The sequence below is a fragment of the Culex pipiens genome, chromosome 3 (genome assembly GCF_016801865.2).
Source record: "Culex pipiens pallens isolate TS chromosome 3, TS_CPP_V2, whole genome shotgun sequence".
Lineage (NCBI taxonomy): Eukaryota > Metazoa > Arthropoda > Insecta > Diptera > Culicidae > Culex > Culex pipiens.
In genome coordinates, this window is record NC_068939.1 from 81,275,701 (window position 1) to 81,301,262 (window position 25,562).

Below are 25,562 nucleotides of genomic sequence, written 5' to 3' on the forward strand. Positions count from 1 at the left end.
AATTTTATTTGAATTTTTTCCAACATCTCGATTATTTTTTGTTCAGGAATGGATAATCATGAGCCATGTTAAAAAATCGAAAAAGACTATTTTGCTTATAATTAAACTTTAAGTGGCTATATCTTGAAAACGGTGCACTTTACTTAAAACTTTTACTTGAAAACGAATGTTTAGAAAAAAAGAAACATTTTTTTTCCATGCGTCAAAAGTTTTGTCCATACTTCTCTGTGGCTCGAAAGCTGCGGCCTTTTATCCCCCAAAACATAAGAAAAAAAAAATAAAAAATGCCAAAATTGTATGGAGACTTGTATGGGTGAACCAATGACACAACATGGCTTCCTTAGGGATAGGAAAGGCCCCCACAAAGCATAAGCCAAATAAAAAAATACAAAGAAATAAAATGATCAAAATCTGCAAATTTCGTAGAGAATTGCTTAAAGAACTGTTAAACATACATATTTTTTAAAATCCCAACATAATTTTACAACAGCCTCCAACACCCATACTCACTTAGGTAAAAGTTTGGTCATTTCGTGGACTTTAAGTCTACGGTATTGACTTTTTGGGCAATCGCTGTTTTCCTCATAATTTTATGATTTTTCTATAAGGCCGATGCAAATATTTTACAAAGTTTTTGTCCCTCGGCTCTGGCTGGGGTCGAAACCTAAAATAACAAGCCAAAGTGTCAACATCTGAATGAAAAAAGTGCTTTAAAATGACAGAAGTTTTTGGAGGCCGGGCAACATTTTAAGCTTAAATGAGCTCGTGACCATTAGTTGCTGAGATATCGACATTAGAAAATGGTGGGTTGTTTGGGTGAGACTTAGAAAACATCAATTTTCCTGTTTCTTAACACTTGCATGCCAATATTTCAGCAACTAAGGGTCGTTTCAACAAAGTTCAAAAAGATAAATATTTTTTTCAGAAATCGGCAAACATGTGCACTTATTTTTTAAAAATTAAAAACTGCGACTTTTTTCAAAAAAGTTACCTAAAATGGCTTTAACTTTTGATTACTTTTTGATTGCAAATTTGATTTTACATCGAAAAATGAAGTTGAAAAATTTCGATTTTTTGAAAAAATCAGTATTGATTAAAAAATTCATAACTCGGTCAAAGATTTTTTGCACAACCTGGAAATTTCTGAAAAGTTGGCATTTTATGTCCCCTAGAACATATCAAAAAATAAAAAAATTAAAAATAGTGTTTTTTTGCAAATCAAGTTTTAATGACAAAAAGTTAAATAATTTTTTTTTACCGTGTATCATTTTTTTCAGTGTAGTCCTTATCCATACCTACAACTTTGCCAAAGTTACCAAATCGATCAAAAAAATCCTTCAAAAGATACAGATTTTTGAATTTTCATACATCATTTTTGTATGACAGCTGCCAAATTTGTATGGAAAATTATATGGACAAACTAATGATGCAAAATGGCTTCCCCGGGCATTCCGAAAGCACTACAAAAGTTTCAGCCGGATTAAGAATTACAAAAAAATAAAATTCTAAAAAAATAACCGATTTCATAGAGAATTGCTCCTGAGTAAAATTTGAACGTTTTATAAATATTTCCAAAAATGTTTGATAAAAGTTTTGACGATATTAACTAGTTTCACTTACATTGAAATGTGTGGAATTGTTTTAATTATTATTTTTTTTTTGAACAAAACGCGAGGGTTAAAATATTGATAAATCATTAGTTTTAAATTAATAAAAAATAAATAAGAATGGCATTAAAAGGTTTAAAATAAACCTGACTTTTTAAAAGAGAGTTTCATCCAAATCGGAGCACCTCCGTATGGGTTCTATCCCATTCCCCAGAATCCCATTCCCCAGAATTCCATTCCCCAGAATGCCGCCCCAGAAATCTATTCCCCAGAATGATCCATTCCCCAGAAACTCATTCCCCAGAATGACCCATTCCCCATAAAAGTTTTATTTTTATTATGAATGTACTTCAAAAGTGAACAGTTTTAAAGTGTGTAGTGTTCGGATTTCGCCTTTATTGCGATAACTGCTGAAAAAAGTTTAATTTTCCCTTTAAAATTGAATTTTGCCTTCTTTAAGAAAGGGACAACTCCCTTGACTTGTGATAACTGCAGCATGCTGACACAAGTTGAATTTTCCTTTAGCAGTTATCCATAGTAAAGAGAGTTTTCCCTTCTTAAAGAATGAAAAAATAAATTAGTGTCAGCAGTTATCACAAGTCACGATGTCTTCTTTAAAGCGATTCTAATATTGAATTAATGTTGAAAATTTAATATTATAATGCCAATTGACTGTTATGGGTCATTATGCCAAATTATGTTATGCCAAACGGCGTTATGCTAAATGGAATTATACCAAATGGGAAACTTAATATGTTTTTCACGATCCTAAATATTTCTGGGGAACGGGTTATTCTGGGGAATGGATCATTCTGGGGAATGGGCTATTCTGGGAAGTGGGATTCTGGGGAATGGAATTCTGGGGAATGGGTTATTCTGGGGAATGGGATAGAACCCTCCATATGACCTCTAGAACAAACCGAGCACCGTATAGATATACGGACTGCCTCTAAAAAAAGGTTGGAAATTTTCATATAATTTTAGCACAACATCTTTGAAATTATAACTTGTGGTTGATGAGAAACGTTAACGTTTCCAGAGTTCTTAAAGAATGTCATCCATAACTTCAAATATATCTCAGCAACTATCAGACTCAAAATTCACACAATGTAACATTTTTGAACTTTCTGGTCTTTCTAGCTCATTTTTTTTTAAGTTTATAACATTTCTATCATAACATTTCAAAAGGTCCTGAAAGCGTTTTTAAGACTTTCCAAATGGCATGGCTGATTTAAAATGTTGAAATTATGTTTGACTGTCATAAAATCCGATATTTTCTTAGTTTTTAATCTGAGTCGATCCGTATACGGATGAGTTTCGAGGCCTATCTTTAAAAAATGACAAAAGAACTTTTTTTTGGAATCAATTACTGCAAAGAAGAAAAAAAATAAAATCATGTGATCGAAACCGTTACCAGTTGGGATCTAGACAAACTCAACCACACTTTTAGCCAACACTAACATTTTCCCTCAAGCAAAGAAAATTCCTTGCTATGCAAATTCCCGCAGCTCAAAAGCCCCCCTCTGAAAGAAGATGCAAACTTTTTCGCAACCCTCCTCCATTCATCAAACTCGACTTTGCCAATGAACCGTCGCGCAAGAAAGAGGCCTTTCACATCGTCGTCATCCCTGCCACTGCCAACCAAGTAGAAAGCCACTCCACGTCCTCTCTAATCCCACTGCTGGGGGGAAATGGCACTGGGAAAAAGTGGAAATATTTCATCCCCGCCGTCTCCCTAATCTGCTGTTTCGGCTTCATCAAAATCACATCTTATCGGAAAAGCCGGCGCGCGAAAATCTTCCCCCGGGATCAGCGCAAAAGTGAAAACTTTTCCCCAGCTATTTTCCACGGTGGTGGTGTTGCTTTCCTCCTCGCACAGATTTATAATATATCCTTTCGGCAAACAGGTCTCAGACCGTCTGATCCGGCGACTGGCTTTAGATTGGAAAGTTCGAAAAGAGAAAGGTGGGAAAAGTTTTTCCCCTCACGGTGAAATAGGAAAAGCGGCAAGGAGGGTCGATGTAGCGAGCAGTGGTGGGTGGTAACTCACCTTAATGGATCTCTGGGAACTCATTTTGAGAGAAAGGTGGGGGTCAATCAGCTGAAGAAGTTCATATCAGCATAGAAACTGTGAAATTTCACTTTATTTGAAAGTTCCACATCATTAAAGGTCATCTTCTCATTTCATTTTGGTGATCTGCCAAAAATTTATTAATATTTACATTTATGTATCTTCAAAAACTGATACTTCTTGGTCCTTTTCCCTAGTAATTTGACCTTTCCGATAACATCCTGTCCAAGCTCATGTGTAGGTTGTTTTACGGTTACACTTTCCTTTCAATCTACAAACAGCTCTTTCCATCACAACCATCCGCCCACCCATTTGACGTCGTCTCACTTTCGGCTTCATACTTTAGCATTCTCCCCCTCTTAGTATGTGCTATTGCCACAATTTTTATGATTATTAACCTTGTCACATATTGGACCCCCATTAAGGGGACAGTCCGGGAAAAGTGTGTACAACGACGAGCTGCTGCCAACTGCCACAAACCCACAGGATCTCCTCTTCTTTTGTGGAAAGTGATACGTCGGAAGTTCCAAGAGAAAAGCCACACACACACACTGGGGCAATGTCCGGGGGCGGTACTTCTAAATCAAGGGGGCTTTTCCAGCCAGTCTCTTCCATGTGTCGGTTGCTCGGTTGCAGTTTTGGGGATTACTAGGGCAGGAACTGTTCGTAGGGGGGAGTTTGTCATCACTTATATTGAATTTTAAATTTTGTCAAAATCACTTCCTTTTCACCGTTGTCGTTTCCGATATCTTTTAAAGCAAGAAGCCCTCAGGAATGTTCCGATGAGGTAACATTTCCAAAACCATGAATTTTGGGGGGGGTAGTCCAAAAAGTGCATTTTTGACGATTTTTTGCAAAAACCACATTTATGAAAAAATTGTTTCTCCGGAACAGCTGAATCATTTGTTAAGTAAAACATCATGAAAAATCATAAAACAAATATTTTCAAATGCATTTTATTGTGCGTCGAATTAGTTAAAGAATTTGCAATAGCTAGGGGAGTTTGGGGTAATATGGACAGTGGGGGTAATTTGGACACCCCATTAAAAATCACCTTTTCTTCGGATATAAAGTGAAAACGGCAATTTAAGTGATAAGGCTAGTACTAGTAATGGCCTAGGAGTATGAACAAACCAAAAATGTTGGAATAGGTTGAGTAATTTTGTTATAATATGTAAAAGTTTCCAAAGGCTGGTTGGCACTGCCTTAAGTTCTAATATTTGAGGGTTGGGAAATAAGGTTTTGCAGGGATTATATAGCAAAAAAGTGGACAATATTTGTTTAAGGGGGTTGCTTGGACGATGCCTGAGATATGTACGTATAAATTTTGTGCATTTTATCCATTTTTATCAACAAAAATTGCAATTTTTGATAGAACATGCTATGGGGGTAATTTGGACATGGCTTGTGGGGTATTTTGGACAAACCTGAAAGTCTACCTGTCAGGCAAAAAAAAAGTAACTTTCATGGTTGGTTGAGTTTTTAAAGGGATTCAGATAAATTTAGAGGGATTTAAAATGTCAAAACACTCAAAAAGGAATGTGAGCAATGAGAACTTTCACAAAACTCCTATTTTTAAATTTAGATAAATTTATTTCAATATTCGAATTGATGAAAATCTGATTACTGCACATTTGGAGTTCAACTGGACTCAAATGTAGATTGTTTTTAACTATTTTTTTACATTTCTAATTTCTATATGTTGGTTTACAATAATATTCAAATTTAAAGATCTACGGAGTGTTAAATTAAAAAAAATGATAGTTTCAGGCTAATTAGTTCTATATAAAGGTTGGTTTGAATAAATCTAAACGATGCCTTAATCACTAAAAACTATACTTGTGCCTAATCCAGAATCAGTGTTTAAATCATTTCAGAATGAATGATTAAATTATGTATACTACACTGAACTATTTGTTATCTTCCTATCGAATTATATTTCTATCACAACATCATTATTTAAGCCTTGGATGAAATATTGTGAGCAAAAAAAACACCTTAAAATATAAAGCAATTACAAAACCAGGTTGAAGGATATAAAACATGCTCAAAAAATCAAATGTTAAACTTATTCTTCAACATGTGTCCAAATTACCCCAAAAAAGGTGTCCATATTACCCCACAAGGTATGTCCATATTACCCCACAAGGTATGTCCAAATTACCCCACAAGGCATGTCCAAATTACCCCATAGGGGTGTTCATATTACCCCCACACAAAAATGTGGGGGTAATTTGGACACCTTTTAATTTTTGCAATAAAAATGGGTTTTTTATCAAAATTTATCGAAATAAATTATATTTTTCCATAAAATATGGTCTCTATTACCCTCTGATGTCATCCACATTCCTTTAAAATATCCATACAGCCCGTGGCAGAGCAATTTCCTTAGGGTGTCCAAATTGCCCCACACTCCCCTAGTTTTTTTAAAAAGTATCAGCATTTTTCAATAAAAGCCTAACTTATCACTTATGAGCAATTCTCTAAGAAATCGGTCTTTTTTTTTTAATTTTAATTTTAGTATTTTTTAATCCGACTCAAACTTTTTTGGTGCCTTCGGTATGCCCAAAGAAGCCACTTTGCATCATCAGTTTGTCCATATAATTTTCCATACAAATTTGGCAGCTGTCCATACAAAAATGATGTATGAAAATTCAAAAATCTGTATCTTTTGAAGGATTTTTTTGAATGAAACACAGTAAAAAAATGTGGTGATTTTTATTTAACTTTTTGTTACTAAAACTTGATTTGCAAAAAAACACTATTTTTTTTTATTTTTTTATATGTTTAAGAGGACATCAAATGCCAACTTCTCAGAAATTTCCAGGTTGGGCAAAAAATCTTTGACCGAGTTATGAATTTTTTAATCAATTTTGATTTTTTCAAAAAATCGAAATATTGGTCGCAAAAATTTTTCAACTTCATTTTTCGATGTAAAATCTAATTTGCAATCAAAAAGTACTCTAGTGAAATTTTGATAAAGTGCACCGTTTTCAAGTTATAGCCATTATTAGGTAACTTTTTTGAAAATGGTCGCAGTTTTACACTTTTAAAAATTAGTGCACATGTTTGCCCACTTTAAAAAGAAATATTTTTGAAGAGCTGAGAAAATTTTCTATATTTTGCTTTTTTGAACTTTGTTGATACGATCCTTAGTTGCTGAGATATTGCCATGCAAGTGTTTAAAAACAGGAAAATTGATGTTTTCTAAGTCTGACCCAAACAACCCACCGTTTTCTAATGTCGATATCTCAGTAACTAATGGTCCGATTTGCAATGTTAAAGTATGAAACATTCGTGATCTCTTCGAAAAAAATATTTTCAAAATTTTTAAACCAAGACTAACATTTTAAAAGGGCGTAATACGGAATATTTGGCCCTTTTGAAATGTTAGTCTTGGTGACAAAAAGTTAAATAAAAAATCACCAACATTTTGTTTACCGTGTATCATTTTTTTTTCAGTGTAGTCCGTATTCATACCTAGAACTTTGCCGAAGACACCAAATCGATCAAAAAATTCCTTCAAAAGATACGGATTTTTGAATTTTTATACATCAGTTTTGTATGGACAGCTGCCAAATTTGTATGGAAAATTATATGAACGAACTAATTATGCAAAATTGCTTCTTTGGGCATACCGAAGGCACCAAAAAAGTTTCAGTCGGATTAAAATGTACAAAAATAAATCGAATGACCAAAATCTGAGAGAACTGCTCGTATCTTTTAAAATGTGGCGAGCTGAAATTGGTTCAGCTGTTCCAGAGATATGAATTTTTGAAAAATGATTTTATTTGCGAAAATCGTATACACTGAAATTTTATTGATCTATTTATGTCCCGCCCGTGTGGATCAATCGGACCGCGCACTGGACTAACAATCCAGAGGTCGCCGGTTCGAATCCCGCGGCGGGCGCTCTAAAATTCTTTGTGCAAATATGGGTATTCGGCGCCGTCGCTCCGTGCCATACTTTCATACACTTAGGAGCCCAGGGCAGCGAAGTCCTTGTAGATAAAAAGGAAGACACTAGTGGTTGGTACTAGCAATGGTGGCCGACAGCTATAAAGTCAACTTCGTTTTTTATTCCGGATAGAACCTCACAAAAAAAAACAAAAGTCTTGAAAAACCCTCAAAATTGTTTAAAATTTTGAAAAATTGTTTGCCCCGCACTGCAACAACGGGGCAAAATGCGCCACAACAATGGGGCAAAATGCACCAGGTAAAAGCAGTTTTCACTAGTCAGATGACACCGCTGTTTTTACAAAGGAGCATCACAGCGGTGCATTTTGCCCCGACCACGCTTATTACATAAAATTCAATTAAAAATACATTTTTTAATGTTTTTGGACTCATCTATCTATAGAATAATGAAGATTGTGGTAAAAACTATATAAAAAACACTTACAATATCAATAAATGCTTTTTATATTGTCCAAAAATCATATTGGAAGTTCAATAAAAATTAGATCAAAACACAACATTTTAAAGTTTCGCAAATAACTTTGGCTGTTTTTATCCTACCATACTCAAACTTTTCCAGCATAGTTTTACATTGTTAAGCTTCCAATTTCGATGATTTTTTCCCCGGAAAATTCTTCCTAATATCGAGAAATGCTGGGGGTGCATTTTGCCCCGGGGGTGCATATCAGTAGCGTGACCAGGCTCTGACAGAAGGGGGGGGGCACACGTATGGGATTTTTTTGATTACGGTGTTTGTGAATGACCCCTCGGACAAATCTAGAACAAATTACTGCCGAAGGGGGGGCACGGGCCCCACCAGCCCCCCCCCCCCTCCTGGTACCGCCAGTGGTGCATATTACCCCCTCTCCCCCTAATATGGATTCTGTTGGATTGGCGTAGTCATGTCTGTAACATAACTTGCAGATTTTTACAAAAGTTTGATACTTTCCTATTTGAAAAAAATTGGAAAAGTAAATGTTAAGTAATTGCAAAGACAGAAACTGAAAAAATAATAACTCTTTTAAAACCCATAAGTTAGGCGCCATCCATAAACCGCCATCCATTTTTGGAAATGGAAAGAAATACAAAAATCGTTGAAGTTTAAAAAACCAAAAGTGTCTCATCACTGCAAAAAAAAGTGTAAATTTGGAAGGTTTAATTTTAGAATGTTGAATATTACCTCTTTTATGATGTAATTTTACCTCAATTTTGACTGAAAATGCGACATGACACCAGAATAGAGGTTAAATTACACATTTTTAGAGGCAAAATTACACATTTTTTCTGACATAAAAGATGTACACCTTCCCAGATGTAATATTACCATGATTTTTTTTTCTGTGATTGATGACTTTCCTACCCTAATATAACAAAAAAAAAACGAATTTTGACCCCAGGGATGGGTATCGAGTTGGTTATTTATGATTAAAAACGACAATTTAAACATAAACACAACGATTTTTTTTTCAATAACATTAATTGCGCAGAAAATGTGTGATTTATTCGTAAACAGGCTAGATTTTCGACGCAGCGCTGTATTTTCCGCGCCACCACGGAATCAAGCGACGTCCCAAATTCTTTGAGCAGCATCCGGTGGATGATCGATTGTGAACGATATGATCGCGAACGGCCCAAGTGTGGACGAGGTGAACATCCTCTTCCTGGCCAACCTTCCATCTGTGACCGTGGTGCTGATGATCGAAAAGGCCCGAGTGTGGTTCCTCCTTGCGGCCAATCTTCCTCTCGATCGAATGTTTCGTGGCCGAGGAATAAAAAGTCCTGAATACCGCAGCCAATCGAACTCCCGGCGTTGATTGATGAAAATCGCACCAGATCTGTGGGAAGAAAATAAAAAAAGAGTTAAATTGTATAAAAATCATTCATTTTTTGTAAAAATATAATTCGATTGAAAGATTGACTAACAGAACAGTTGTTTAGATGTTCAATTGTGATGATCGAGAATGGCCCGGTTATGGACGAGGTGCACATCCTCTTCGTCGCCAACCTTCATCCGTGGCCGAGATCCTGGTTATCGAGAAGAACGATCCGGAAGCGGGAGGATGCGCATACTCTTCGTGGCCAACCTTCCCGCCGTGACCAAGATTCGGATGATCGAGAACGATCCGGGAGTGGACGAGGTGCGCTTATTTACAGTTTAAAAAAATTAGCAATACAACATATTGAAAAAGAGCTAAAGAGCTGTTCAGAAGAGCCGTTTTTATGAGCGAACGATTGAGCGGTTATGCCCACTTCTGAAAAAATGGACAATAAGGACACATCTGGCTCAATTTTTAAGGCAAAAACAAGTATCATTGCCAATTTTGAACCAAATCGGTTGAGATTTAGGGGTCGCTGTTGAGCGTTGAAGTTTGTATGGAAAAAAAACTCGAAAATGTAGGGTGAAAACATCTTTTCAGAATTTCACTTGTAGGTTGTCCAAGGGTGAGATTTTTGTAGTAAATTGAATTCCCCAAAACTTTGTCGAAGGGTAAATAACGATCTGAGTTGATCTTGAAGAGTAACTAGCAATGCGATGAAAAGAAATGTGCTTACATACTTGAAAGTATAAGCAAGAAAATTTTAAACGTTATACGTTGACTAAAAGGGCCAACTTGTTGATATTTAATCTTATTTTTTAATAAGCCTCCAATCATCAAATTCATAGCAGCATTGTTTACAGTCTTTAAATGATGCAAAACAAACAGTTGTTCACTCAAACTAGCTCAAATGTACGGTATTCTCCCTGGAGGAAATGTCGAGAAAGACCAAAATAAGGACGACAAACGACCAGCACACTAGCTCAAGCATGAGGAACGAGCATGTGACACATCGCCGTCGTAGAGCCAAAAAGCAATAGAAACAGAGAGGGAATAAAAACAACAACAAAAAACATTGGTAGACAATATGAGCCGCACAGATTGAAGCTAAATTAACAAAAATTGGACAAAATAATCCCTGCCCGGCCGAATGTTGTGTGGCTCGTAAAAAATAAGTAACTCTCAGCGTTTGTTGGCCACGAACCGTTTCGGGGGTTTTTCGAAGTGTCAACAGATTTGTCTCGTTTTATTAGCTTATTTATTACATGGTTGTGGATTTAATTTGATCCGGGGGAGTGTTTTATTGCTGGGATCTTATTGGAATATCACGATGTAACGAAAGAAAGTGATTTGAAGAAGCTCAGTTTTCATGTGAAAATTGCAACAGCTTCAAAGTTTGCCGACTTTACAGAACAGGTTCATCAGCAGCAGCAGCCAAAGTTGAAACGATAAGCCAACATAATCCCACCTCCAAATCTTCTCATCAACTTTTCGGACTCGGTAACAAATCTCCACCGGCTGGTTGACGAGCACGGTGCTCCCACTCCAAGACTTTTGACACGGCTCATAACTTTTGCATCACTTGGTCCAACGACGACCTCACGCTTTGGCGCAAGGACCAAATTAGGGTTGAAAGTTTTTCAAAACTTGACACTTTTTACTATCAGCGCGACAGGCTGGCTTGAAAGTGAAAAAAAAGAGAAAAAAAGAAGTCACAAGTGTCACAAGTCGTCCCGGAGGATCGTGGGTTGGATTTATGGGAGATAATGTCCGGTTCGTTATCTTCCGTTTGGGAAGGGATGAGCTCTCTTTTTATTTATTTTTGCCTAGCCCCGAGGACACCTTGGGAAGCGTTCCTCGTTGCCTCGGTGGGAGGAAAAGGGTTGCTGGCCATCATTTTCCCAGGCCAAGTTGTACGGGAAGAGTTACGGTACGAGTTACGAGGTTCCACTTCTGGTGAACTTGGCACTTGAATTCGGGTCGTCGTTGTCGTTGATGCTGGGAGGTGGCTCTGTCATAACTTGTCTGGAAAAGTGCTTCCCAACTTTGCTGAGCTGGAATGTAGAGTCCATTTGTTCTTTACAAATTCTGAATTTAAAATTTTTAATTCAAGTTGTAAAATCACACCAATTTTATAATAATTAATCAATTTTCCTGTTCACATTATCGCATAGATCCCAAAATTTACCAACTCATTCGAAGGCATTGTTTGCCACTCCAACCTCATTAGCAAGACAATTTGTTCGTAATTTTCCCCCTGTCCACGCCCGCGAAAAGTTCTCAATTACAAAACAATCAACCGGGTAAAAACATTTTAATTATTTTTCGAGCACAATAATGTTGCATTCATGGGTAAAAGCTCCTGGGTAGCGAAGCCACACAAAATTATGCTCCAAGTTCACAGTTGGGGTTCGTACTCTTACACATACACGCATACAATGTAGGGCCTCCCCCCCCCCCCTCACCCCCCTTCCAGCACAAGTACATGCAATTCACTTGTTTGACACGGCTGCCGCTGACAGGGCGGCGAAAAATTTCAAACTCTCATTATGTTCTTCGATCGGAAGAGGGTGGTGGGAGGTGGGGACAACATAATATTTTGGCTTTTTCTTCTTTTTTTGTCGATTTTCCCCTGCGAAAACGGTGCTCATTCAGCTTCATGGCGGTTTTTTTGTGCGTGTGTATGTGTGCATGTTTACATTGGAGCGTGCGTATCTGTTTGTGTATGTGGCTGCCAACTGACGCGCTTATTTTCCACCGTTTTCAGTCGTTGGAGAACAAAAAACATATCCTCGCATTCAAATACTCACACATGTCCCTGGCGCTTTGTAGGCAATAGCGATGATGATGATAGGGAGTGAGAGTAAAAAAAAAAGTTCAATTAAACTTAATTTGATGAACCAGCATATTGTTTCCGATGATATTTTTTCACTTTTCTCATTTTCTTTCATTGACTTCAGAAATGTTTTTTGCATCATTTGGGTAAATTGAATGAACTGTTTGTGTGTATCTGAAGTTCCACTCTTTTATTCAAAAAATCGATGAGTAAGTCCATTTAAAAAAATCCAATCATTAAAATAATATGTGAAACTAAATCATTTCATGAGATGAAACATCCTTGAAGAGTATCGGAGCGGATATATACAAAGCCTAACTAATGTAACCTGTTTGATGTTAACCCTCTACAACCCAATTCCGCCTCTAGGCGAACTTCGATCTAAAAAATCGTCAAAAATCATTTTTTCAACAAATTTTCGATCTATAAAAAGCATTGGTAAGAAAAACTCTTAAAATTATAAATAATTTGAAAGGTTGGAAGTGTGTCTTGTTTTATGTGACTTTGCCAATTTAAAAAAAAATCATTTATTCTGAAATCAAATTTGGCTGTTTTTCACTGATAGGGGAACTATACCCTTTCTCAGCCTATTTCTATTTTCGGCCTATAAGCACTTTGATCATGAATTACAGCTTTCATAAAGTGTTTTTGACTGTTTCAAAGTAATAAATAACTCAAACAAAAGTGAGCAAGCAACTCTCCGTTGTTGATACATCTGAAAATGTTGATTTAATAGCAAAAAACGGCAAAAGTGATGAGAATTGGTCGAACAGCTTAGAGTGATTAAAATGGGCATATTTCCCCTACTTTCTTTATTATATGTAAAAAAATGCAGTGATTTATTTTATTGTTCCAGACTATGCCTTTAATCCTATTTAATCAATTTTAATGATGTAATGATGCAAACAATAAAAAATAAACGGCTTTAAAAACATGAAAAAATAAAAACAAAAGGAAATGGAAGGAGGTGGTAGTATTAGACGCATACTTTCAGAAACAAACAAAAACTTAACAATATAAATGCAATTATAGAAACAAAAAAATAAAAAAGAAAAAAAAAGTTTTTCGCAGAACAAAAGTTGCTCAAAAAACAGCCTGAACAAGGGAAAAATTAAAAATCGAAAAAAATATTGAGCAGTAAAGGGTTAATGTTTACATTCCAAAGTTTTTTTTTTGCAAAAATCTTATAACAATTTTGTGCAACTTTTGAAAAATTACTCAGTGCGAATCAAGATTCGTAAATATTTTAAACTACAATTTTGAGTCTCAAAAAGCTCAAGAACGATTTTTTATTTGCAGATTCATAAAAAAAATCAAATGTTTTATTTAGTTCCTCAAAATAATGAGGCTACTTAAAAAATTTTCGTTTCATAGAATTAGTATGATTTATTGTAACTGAAGAAGAAAGAAACAAATTACCGTAAACTGGGGTGACTTTGATAGGTTTTTCAAAAGCCCGTCAAATTAATATCTAAACATTTTTGATAATTTTGAGTATGCAAGCAATAAGGCATAGCTTATTATCGACCATATATGCAAAAATGTGACTGTTACATTGGATGTATCAAAATTAACGGCCAAATCTAATTTCTATCAATGTCACCCCGGGCTATCAAAGTCACCCCAGTTTACGGTAATTACTTTTCATTTAAAATTTTGGCACTATTGTCATAGTCAAAAAAAAAAAACTCCCGGGTCCCGGGAATTCCCGGGAAATGGCAACTCTCGATTCCCGGGAAATTGATAATCTCGAGAATCGTCATCCTCTACGCACGAACTAAGTCGGGTGCATTTGTATGGTTTGAAAAAAAAAAAAAATATAGCGATGGATTACATAATAATTCATTTAGAGGATACAAAAAAGGCTTTTGCAACATTTTTACGAATTTGTGTTTTTCATGGTATTTAATAGATTATTTTGGAAATTTCGTGTATCATTTTTAACAATGTTTTCAAACTGTTTCATAACATCAAAGAGATGACTTTTTATTTTATTCTCAGCCTTTGCTCATTCGAATATGATCAAATAAATGTACTCTACGAAGCTTCCCATTTTCAAAATATATCTTTCAAAAACCATGAAAAACATAAAATAATTATAACCGCCCTTTGGGTGCAACGAGTATGATGCTGTTTAAAAAAAAAATATATAAAATACCGTCAGTGGGGGTGACATTGGGTCTGGGGGGTGAGATTGGGTCAAAGTGATTTTTTACGGATTTTACAATTTCTCAGGTTCTTCTCAATGAAACTGAATTCTGTTAAAAGGGTTGTGTAGGGGACATCTTAAGATGACTTCGCTGAAAAAATCTCGTTCCTAGAACAAATCCTGTTTTTTTGGCAGCTGTCTAAAGATGAGGCCCGTTTTTGGCCAAAAATTACCTCTCGAAAAATCATTTTTCTAATATTTTTGTTGGAATTGCTCGAAAACTACCCAAATGTTTGAAAATCTCCACTTCAAACATTGTAGCATGTCAATACGATTTCCTCGAACAAGAAACACTTTTGGATGACTTGTTTTTACCATATCGTTTTATTTGAGCATCATTTTAGTTTCATTTGACCCAATGTCAATTTTCAAACTATTGGCATTTAAGGTAGTGTTCATCAAAATCCACCATATTTTGGGAAAATGTTAGTAAACTATCTAAGAACAAATCTACGTTGAAAGATTTTCGATGTTATTTAAATTGTTTTTGTTATTAAGACATTACGAGAGGTGTATCGTTTTTTGACCCATAGTCACCCCCACTGACGGTATCAGGAATTTCGCGAAAAAACTGACCAATTTTTTCAGTTTCTTTTTAATTATATGTAAAAGGGCAAGGTTTTGTTTTAAAATAAAGAATTGTATAGTTCTTGCTCAAAATTTCATCATCCAGATATCATCTGTTTTTTTTTGCACCCGAAAAACGGTGCACTATTGGAATCGTGTGAATGGAATAATAATAATTTTGTGTAAATATTGGTATCACTTCAGCGAGAAAAACACATCTTCAGTATGTTTTAGGGTACTTTAAAAAGCTTAAAAGAATCGTACAATTTAAATTCAGTTTTGAAATAAAAAATCACATTTTTGGATAGTTGGAACATCTGCAAATCTAGGCTTCGGATTATCGAGTCTGAACCAAGGTAGATTTTATAAAAGTTGCTCCCTAGCTTTTTTTTAAAAAAGGTCCTATAAACATATGAAACACAACAGCTTATAGGACCTAAAAAATCTCTATGGTTTGAAGAGGTATCATTACACTTGACAAGACACATTTTAAAAAATAAACGCTTCTCCACTCTCCACTCTCTGAGCTAGTTCACTCATAAAAGTTTACCAATATAGACTGACCTCGTCCAGGTCCAGCCCTAACATAATGTGAGATCCCTCATATCTCGCCCTCACACAAAAGGCAATATGCAACTAAATGCAATGGAAAGTGATTTCTCTGTGAACCCTTTCGGGCCTAAACCCTCAAATATCGTGTGCTTGTGACTTACATTTTCATGTAATGCTCAAAATCATTGTTTAATTTGAATATCATCTAAGTTATTCAAAACTTTAAGGTTAGGCTTCAAAGGGTTAAGAGAAGAGGGGCCAAGGGTCATGAACAAGAAAAAATGGAACAAGCCACATGACGATGATGATGATTCGACCCATGCAATCTCGTCCAGGACACTCCCATCCGATTGTAACTTGTTTTAGCATCAGTTTGTTTTTATTCACCATTTCATAGCCCCCTTTCCATTCATGCGGATTTCATTCTTCCAGTCACTGTCGTCCGTTTATGACCTTCCCCCACCACTGGTGGCTGAGTGAGTGGGTGGGTGGGCTGCAAAGTGATTCCCATCTCTGTCCCCGTTATCATAATCATTACATCATTTATTTGCCAGTTTGTTCATTGTTTCCTTGCGAACTTTGGCTTTTTTTTACTCTGTTGCTTTCGCTTTATTTTTCAGTTCAGCGCGGTTTTATGAGTTGTCCTGGTTTGATTTGGGAATGGTAACAGGAAACTGAACAGCGATAATTTTGGCATGAAAAAAATGATCATGAAAAAAAAAGAGTAGAAAATCTGAAAGTGACAACATAATTGCAATTATTTAATCTTGAAAAGTAAACAAACGAAAAATCCAACATGCAAAACAATAACACTAGTACATAATCCAGCTACCTCGTTCCAATACTCGATGCCCTGCATATCCAACATGTGCAGAACTTGCTCGCCCGTCCTGTAAACACAATCGCTTTCCACGTGGCACATTAGTTCGGTCCGATTGAAGCCATAAACTGCATCCAAAATCCCCTTGAACCCGTAGGAGAACGGACTGACGTAGATCAACGGTCTCAGCACAACGTTAAGCTCGGAAAAGTGAATGAAGAACCCGCTGAAGAGCAACATCGCAAGGAGCGCACTTGGAACGAAAAATGTCGCAACCTGCAGCGAGAACAAACATCCGCTAATGATACCGAGAAGCTGTCCAAACCATCCAGACAGAAGCTGGATTAGCCAGGACTTTAGGATTCGTTCCATTTCGGTCGGTTGACCCGTGAGGAAATAAGTTATCCCAAAGAGCGCGCTGTTTCCGATCATCAATGGGAAGAAATCAGCCGAAAGCTTACTGAAGAAGTAGGCGGCGACCGAGTAGCAGTTGGCTCTGTACTCGCGGATGAATACCGCTGCCTCTGTGGGAACTGCAAAGGAGAAAGCGAAATGTCAGCGATTGCTTTGTGGTTTTAAAAATACTCTGAACCTACAGCTAATGATTTGGGCTGCTGCGTTGACAAAGGTCATGCAGCTCAGGGTCAGGGCAAGGTTGGACGTGTTGGAGATGGTCTTGGCCGCGTCGTCACCGATGTCGTGGAATATGAAGCCCAGCGTCAGCCCAAACAAGATCAGTCCTGCGAAGCGCAGTACGAAGAGGGCGTTGTTCCGGACAGTTCCCAGCACGGTACGTCTCGTCAGGGTGACGAACTGATGGAGCCAGGAGGTCGGATATTGACGGCCGGATAGGTTTGCTTTGGTAGAGAGTGCGGAAGACTGCTCCTGGAGGTTCTCTGTGGCGAGGCAAATACAGATTAAACCACAAGTAGATCTGAATTCATTCCGATATCTTACCTGATTGCATTTGGTTCATCAATTCAAGGACTTTGCTCCGATGTGGATTGTTCTCCGAAGTCAGCTTGATAACTTTAAAAACAATAAGTTGAACAAATTTAAATCCCAAAAATCAAACAAACCTTACCAAAGTCAGCCCGGTTGTAGTACTGCGGACAGACGATCCCCGCCGACTCGTACCACGGGATCAAATCCTGCAGACTCCCGCGGTACATGCACCGGCCATCGTACACCACGTACAGATCGTCGTACAGCTCCAGCAGATCCGAGTTCGGCTGGTGAATCACGCTGATCACGCACCGGTCCTGCTTCGTAAGCTCCTTCAGGTGGGACACAATCTGGTACGAGGATTCGCTGTCCAGTCCGCTGGTCGGTTCGTCAAACAGCAGAATCTTCGGGTTGGAAATCAGATCCTGTCCGATCGAAAGACGCTTCTGGCCTCCGCCGGAAAGCACCCGAGCCTGGCTGTGGGCACTCTTCTGCAGTGCCAACACCGAGATGATCTCGTCGACGATCTTTCGCTTCTCCGCCGCCGTAGATCGAGTCCGCAGCTCCACGGCATACTCCAGCGTCTCCTCGACGGTCAGATTCGGGAGCAGCGTGGCTTCCTGCGTGTTGTACGCCACCAGTTTGCGGTAGTTCTGCTGACCCAGCTCTTCGTTGTTGACCAGAATCGAACCTTGCAATCCTTTGGGTCTGAAAGCAACGCTTGTACCACTTCAACTTGCACACGCTCCAACCAAACTTACCCAAATCCACTAAGCGCGTTCAGCAGACTAGATTTCCCAGAACCCGAAGGTCCAATGATGGCCGTCAACCGTCCGGAGTGGAACGATCCCGAAATGTTGTCCAGCACGATCTTCTTGGGGGACGGTGCGAAGGTTAGACCGCGGAACGAAAGTTGGGTTCCCGTGGTGCTAGTCATGGGAATGCTAGTTGATATCGGGGAGATCTTGAACGGCATCCTGACTATGAGCGACTTTGTGAACGGAATGATCGCGATGCTGAGAACTGTAACAGCTGAGGTTCGCTCAAGGCGGGGGTTGTGCTGGGTCAAGAGCAATGCATCAAAAAGGCGTTGAAAAATGAGGAGTGATTTGTTACGTGAATCGCCGCACGTTCACGTACACAGAAAAAATCGTGGTAATATTACATCTGGGTAGGGGTACATTTTTTATGTCAGAAAAAAATGTTTATTTTTACCTCTGAAAATGTGTAATTTTACCACTTTTCTGTTGTAATGTCGCTTTTTCAGTCTAAATTGCGGTAAAATTACATCATAAAAGAGGTAATATTCAACCTTCCAAAATTACACCTTAAAAATTTACACAATTTTTTTACTGTGTACTTCTAGGGTGGTTCATGGTTTGTTGTACACAGTGAAAAAATGTATAACTTTGGAAGGTGTAAATTTGGACGGTTGAATATCACATCTTTTATTATGTATTTTTACCTCAATTTAGACCGAATATGCGGCATTACAAAAGAAAAGTGGTAAAATTTCACATTTTCAGAGGTAAATAACACATTTTTTTTACATTAAAGATGTAACCCTTCCCAGATGAGATATTACCATGATTCTTTTTACTGTGTAATTTCACAGCAATATTTTATTATATTTTTATATTACTCTACTCTACTCTACTCTACTCTACTCTACTCTCCTCGAATCTATGACATTTCCCCGAAACCCACATTCCCGAAAAGACATTTCCCCGAATGCCACATCTCCGAAAAGACACTTTCCCGAAATGTCATTTACCCGAAAATCATTTCCCCGAACAATCCATTTCCCCGAATGGCCACATCCCCGAATGGCGACTTCCCCTAAAAACCATTTTCCCGAATGGCCACTTCCCCTAATTTTCCACATCCCCGAAAATCATTTTCCCGAATGACCATATCCCCGAACGGCCATTTCCCCGAACGCCACTTCCCCGAACCCGGTCAGGCGGGTATGCCCGTTGCCCAGAACCGCGCGCGCGGTTCTGGACAACGGGCATACCCGCCTGACCGGGTTCGGGGAAGTGGCGATCAATGAAGTATCATGTCCACAATTGAACGTTCAAAAAATTCCGAGATTTTTACGAGCGTTTTATTCCAGCTCCACTTGAGTTTTGAATATTTTCTAAGTCTGTGGAATTAAAGGATTCGAATTCCGGATTCTGAGATTTAGTTACTCCAACTGCCTTTCAAAAAGAACTGTCTCCGCCGAATCCAACAAAAACTCCGAATATGACAAATGATGTAGAGAAGGAGAACATCTTGAGCAGAGTACATATGGGAGCGTTCTTTTATTACGTAACGCAGTTAGGGGTGGAGAGGGGGTGTCAGTGTATGTTACGAAATGTTACGAAAATAGGGGGAGGGGGGGGGGGAGTGCTGAAAAATTCTGCTATGTAACGCAAAATTTTCATATAAGAATTCTTAAAAAAATGCAAAAAGACCTTGCGTTACACGTTACAGGGGGGGGGGGTAGGGGGGTCGCTCATCTGTTACGATTTGTTACGATGGGGGGGGGAGGGGGGGTCAAAAATCCCAAATTTTGCTTTACGTAATAAAAGAACGCTCCCTTATTTCTAATGAACAAATCTAAATAGCTGCGTGCCGCTTAATTCATTTGCCTTTTCTCATTTCGTCGCAGTCGAGCTAACTTGTCGTACGTCGATTTTGGGCCAAATTGAATTAAGAAAGCCATTTTGTGCAGCTCACAATGCCCAAAACTCGATTTCAATTCTGAGATATTCAATAAAAACCGAAAAATTTTGTCTCGTGCTAACTTGACACACTCTGAAAATTGCTGTAAGTGAGACAACTGGCCAAAGAGGTTTCAGATCAGAATGCGTTTGACACACGTACATGCCCGACTACCGTAAACGATTGTAATTATAACTCGGGACCTCAGCAACCAAATTCAAACAAATTTCAGGACAATGCACAGAATGGTCAACAAAATAAAACGTGATTGTTATTGTTTACATAGCGTGCTCTATTTTTCGTTTATTCAAGGTCAAACACTAACACGCATTTTTCTCGGAACGTCAAAAAGCGACAAACGACAAGATAGCACGACAGCGTCGATTTGATACATTGATCATTTCGCTTTTTTTTTGCATTTAGTTGAAAATCGAAATACAGTCCAGACTCGGATATCCAAAGGCCTTGTCAAAAGTTCACTTCGGGTAACAACCCCTATACTACTTTAAAGTGATTTAGTAATTTTAAACCCAAAATGGCGGTGATGAAATATTTAAAAAAATGCATTTTGTAATTCAATAATCAACTATTTAGATTTCACTAAAAAGTTAAACAAAATCTAGAACAAACTGATTCCTGCGTTTCGAGTCGTCGCTTAAAGATATCGGTGCTGTGCAATCCTTACCACGTGGATACCGTTTTGAAAAATTGTGCTTTGCTGAAAATTGTCCATACAAAAAAAAATCTTTTTTATTGCACATGGATGATCTCAAAACCTCGCTTTCTTGAAGTTTCCGCGTGGTTTATGAATGGCCTTCTACGGTCATTTGTTTTTTTTTTTCATATTTAAAAACACACGTAGGAGAATTTAATATTAAGGTCATACTTTTGTAAAAATATCCCTAAAAAACAATTCAGTTTATATCTAATTTAATATCATTCGGGAAAATGGAACTTTCGGGGAAATAACCATTCGGGTATATGTAAATTCGGGAAAACGACAGTTCGGTTAAATGGCCATTCAGGTAAATGACATTCGGGGATATGGAATTTTCGGGAAAATGATTTTCGGGGATGTGGAAATTTCGGGAAAATGATTTTCGGGGAAATGGCACTTTCGGGGAAATGATTTTCGGGAATGTGGATTTTTCGGGGAAATGATTTTCGGGGATATGGGATTCGGGAAAGTGGGATTCGGGAATATGGGATAAAACCCTCTACTCTACTCTACTCTACTCTACTCTACTCTACTCTACTCTACTCTACTCTACTCAACTCTACTCTACTCTACTCTAATCTTATCTCTAATCTAATCTAATCTAATCTAATCTAATCTAATCTAATCTAATCTAATCTAATCTAATCTAATCTAATCTAATCTAATCTAATCTTATCTAATCTAATCTAATCTAATCTAATCTAATCTAATCTAATCTAATCTAATCTAATCTAATCTAATCTAATCTAATCTAATCTAATCTAATCTAATCTAATCTAATCTAATCTAATCTAATCTAATCTAATCTAATCTAATCTAATCTAATCTAATCTAATCTAATCTAATCTAATCTAATCTAATCTAATCTAATCTAATCTAATCTAATCTAATCTAATCTAATCTAATCTAATCTAATCTAATCTAATCTAATCTAATCTAATCTAATCTAATCTAATCTAATCTAATCTAATCTAATCTAATCTAATCTAATCTAATCTAATCTAATCTAATCTAATCTAATCTAATCTAATCTAATCTAATCTAATCTAATCTAATCTAATCTAATCTAATCTAATCTAATCTAATCTAATCTAATCTAATCTAATCTAATCTAATCTAATCTAATCTAATCTAATCTAATCCAACCTAATCTAATCTAATTTAATCTAATCTAGTTATCTAACACAAACGCAGCTATTCCGATGCAAGCTTGCTGGAAAGTCTAGTGCAAGGATTTAACTTCAAGCACTTGTAGCCAAGTGCAGTACACCCAAGAACCCCCGAAAATTAAAGTGGCCAGCCCTACTGCGTTTTTTTCCGAAGAGATGTTTTTGAGAACGGATCACATTTCACAAAATCTACTGGGGAGGAAGGACACGTGGACATACCGTAGCAAACTTAACGGTAAACTTTACTATTTCATGGATATATTAATGATACAAAATAGCTTTAACATAGTAGAAATTCAAATTTCATAAAATCGACCAATTTAGAAGCGAATCGCTCATTTTAAAATCAATCTAACGTCATGATTCGAAATCCGGACACTAGTAGCATATCATTTTTGTTAAAACTGGCAAAAAATCATGTAATAAGTTTGAAATGTAGAAATATCATCAGGATGTAGTATAAACAGTCAGTTTTAAGAGAATGCATGCAAAATATGTCTTTTCTAACAATTTTTCATCAGAATCTTAAAATTTAAATGACTTATTGTGCTTCGAATCCCGGACACTGATAAAAGCTGATTCGAATTCCGGACACTTTTACTTCAAATTCCGGACACTCGATTTTGCCTATGAACCGCTGGAATTTGGACTGAAATGTTAGTGAATGACATTTTTTAGGTCTCAAATCAGCTGTTTACATCTAAACAATCGATATTTTTATGTAAAAATTTGCTAGAATTCAAGGAAATCAAAACCATAAATTTCTGCTTTGCCTTCCCGGTGCATCGGACGCTTATGAAATATGTCAGTGAAATGTTTCACATTTCTGGTGAACTTATAATTTAATTTTATATAATTGTTTTTGCATTAACTACAGCGTTCAAACAAACTTTAAATGAAAGTTGATGTTAGAATTCATCAAATAACACAGTTTTGACATTCATATTGCGAACTTATATCCAAATAATTGATAAAACAGGATGAGCTGTCCGGATTTCAAAGCGTCCGGGAATTCGAATCATGACGTTATCAATCTTAACTCATTGTTGTTAACTTTTTTCACCACATTTAACTTTCGGAGCTTAACTTTATCAAAAGAGTGTTGCGAGTCTTATCTCGAAACTTTCTTCACGAACTGCTTAATTCAAAAAGCTGAGATGACGATTAAATCAAACCACTCGTCACGCGCTTATCACTTTTGGCGTCACTTTTTCATAACTCAGATTTCCGCAAAAAAAAATCTCAAAACTTTGTTTCGTAACATTTTCAATTTTGCTACCCCAGGATCGATGAAGTAACTGATGGAAAGGCGCATACACTAAAATTTCCCGGCAGCCGATGTTCGAGCAGACAAGCTTCGCCCCGCAAGCAGTGTAACTTGAGTCGGTTTTTGTCGTTTTTTGAGGAGGAGAAGGGAAAACTTTGCAACTTGTTTCGGTTTCCAATAATATCTCGCAAACTAGCGCCAGTGACTACGTGGTTATTTGAGGGAGCGAACGATGATAAGTACAATTTGGGGTGAAATTTACTTAGTTTAAAAAAGTGTCCAAGAAATAGTTAAAGTTTCAGAAATTTCTGAGAAAATAAAGCAACATTTTATCACATTTTGAACAAATTTGTACTGCATCACCCCATATTCCTCAAAATGCTCTAGGCAAACAATCGATCTGATATCAGCTGGTGACAATTCTGCTGGATGTTCGATGGAGTCAGAAGTTCTTGCAGGACTGGGTTCAAATCATATTACATCCTGAATAAGATTTGCACAGATGAAATTCACATATGAAATTGAGTTTGAAATAATGGATGCAGTTCACTTGTTTTCATAATTTTGCAAGTAAATTTAAATCTTCATATTTTCAAAGTTTTAATTCTTCTATTGATATGTTTTGTACTGTTTGCTTTAAAAAATTCAGATTTAAGAGCTTAATCATCAGATTTCTCACCCAAAAGTTCAATTTTCTGTCAAAGTTCAATATCCATCCGATAATTCCTCCCGGCAGAACGTCCCACATTTCGCTAAATCCATTTTGGCAGTCACATGCCTTTCCAGGACCAGCTGAGCTTTCCCACACTGGTCGATGGGTGTATCCGATTGCTAGAACACTTGGGCCTTTCGACGGCTTGGATTATGCATTGATACTAACCGACAAATCCTCAAGGTGGATCACACAAGCATACAAACATTCGCAGCCCCGCACGTTTCTAATCCGATTATAGTCAAGCCGCCTATCTTTGTTGCTGTTCTGTGGTTGAGCCTCGGCGTAATCGATACCTTAAGTCTTTTGCAGCATAAATGGGCAGTGACATTCGTTTCCGGAAAAGGCAGTGTTACGTGATACACTGTGTGCTATTTTAGTGGACTGACAGAACATTCGTATGGCGGAAAAACTTTTCCTTCTCCTAGCTGCTTTTTATGCTTTCATATTCTGAAAATATCTTCAATCTTCAGCGAAAGTAATCTCACGGAAGGAAAGAAGTGTGACACCACGTGTAATTTGTCTGCAGTCGTTGTCAGGTTTACGAGCACGTTGCAAACTTTTCTACTTTGGTTTATGCGACTTTTTTGTTCTCGTTGACATTGAATTATCGCTCAAAGAAACACAGAAAACGAAAATGAGAAGAAATTGTGCCCAGATTTTGATGGTTTTTTCCAAATTCAAACTTATACGTTATTAAAGAGAAACTTGGATTTTGTTTCTCTAACGTTTTTACAAATCAACTTTTAGCTATAATCTGGATTAAACTTTGTCCAAGCATAAGCAATTAATGATAGTTTTTTTCCGTACCAGTCTTCATACCATTTTTAACCACTTCAAGTTGAATTACCAAAACTTTGTTGTAAGCTTTGAAACAAATATTATAAGAACAAAAAAGAGCATCTTTGGCACTTAAGTTAAGGATGTGGAACATCTGGAACCGGAATTTGAACTTGACTGGACATAACAGAGGCTGGCCATCTTCACTTGCATTTTAAATTGGATTTAACCCGTAGAAAAGATTTCTTCAAAAATGTAAATTTTGGGGCTTTTGGGTCACTCAAAGTTTGAAACTGATGCTGAAAAATTGCATAAATGGCCAAAGTACCTCAAAATTCAACCTTTTAAATAAATCTCTTTTTACGGATTAACTCCCACTCAAGATGGAGTGCCATGATCTGTTACGTCAAATCAAGCTAATATTTGGAAATTGGGCTCTGTAAGCCCACCAGAACAAACCCTTGAATTCCCGCTAAAAATTTTTGGTTTACATCCTAATGGAAAAAATGGTTAATGATGCTTAATCAAATTTGCGATCGACAATGATTCTGCATTTTTTTAAATGTACAGATTTGTCATTTTTGTACTTTTTGGACTAAAACAACCGAAATAATGTTCAGTTTCTTGCAATTTCATATCATATCATGAAGAAAAAAAATCGCTGAATAAAATATGTTTAACATAAAACATTCATTTCAGAGTTAGGTGAACGGACTGCTGGTTGCTAACAAAGAGCCTCTTTAAAAGTTTTAATTTTGAGAAAAAATAGTTTCACCTAATTAGTTCTCATTTTTCAACCAACGGTTTATCGAAAATTCATGTAACT

At 37.0% G+C, this 25,562-nt stretch overlaps 2 protein-coding genes across 14 annotated transcripts in view; one reads left to right on the forward strand and one right to left on the reverse strand.

Annotated features, from left to right (window-relative positions):
• Nucleotides 1-25,562, forward strand: part of LOC120414208 (collagen alpha-1(XVIII) chain) — a 622,129-nt gene that overhangs the window by 21,636 nt on the left and 574,931 nt on the right. The window lies entirely within an intron of this gene.
• Nucleotides 16,351-18,396, reverse strand: LOC120414215 (ATP-binding cassette sub-family G member 1-like). Its single transcript, XM_039575321.2, has 5 exons — nt 18,143-18,396; nt 17,521-18,089; nt 17,394-17,465; nt 17,033-17,332; nt 16,351-16,969 (listed from the first exon to the last, which is right to left on the reverse strand). Exons 1-5 carry the CDS (start codon nt 18,355-18,357, stop codon nt 16,374-16,376), a joined length of 1,752 nt encoding a protein of 583 aa, XP_039431255.1. The 5' UTR covers nt 18,358-18,396; the 3' UTR covers nt 16,351-16,373.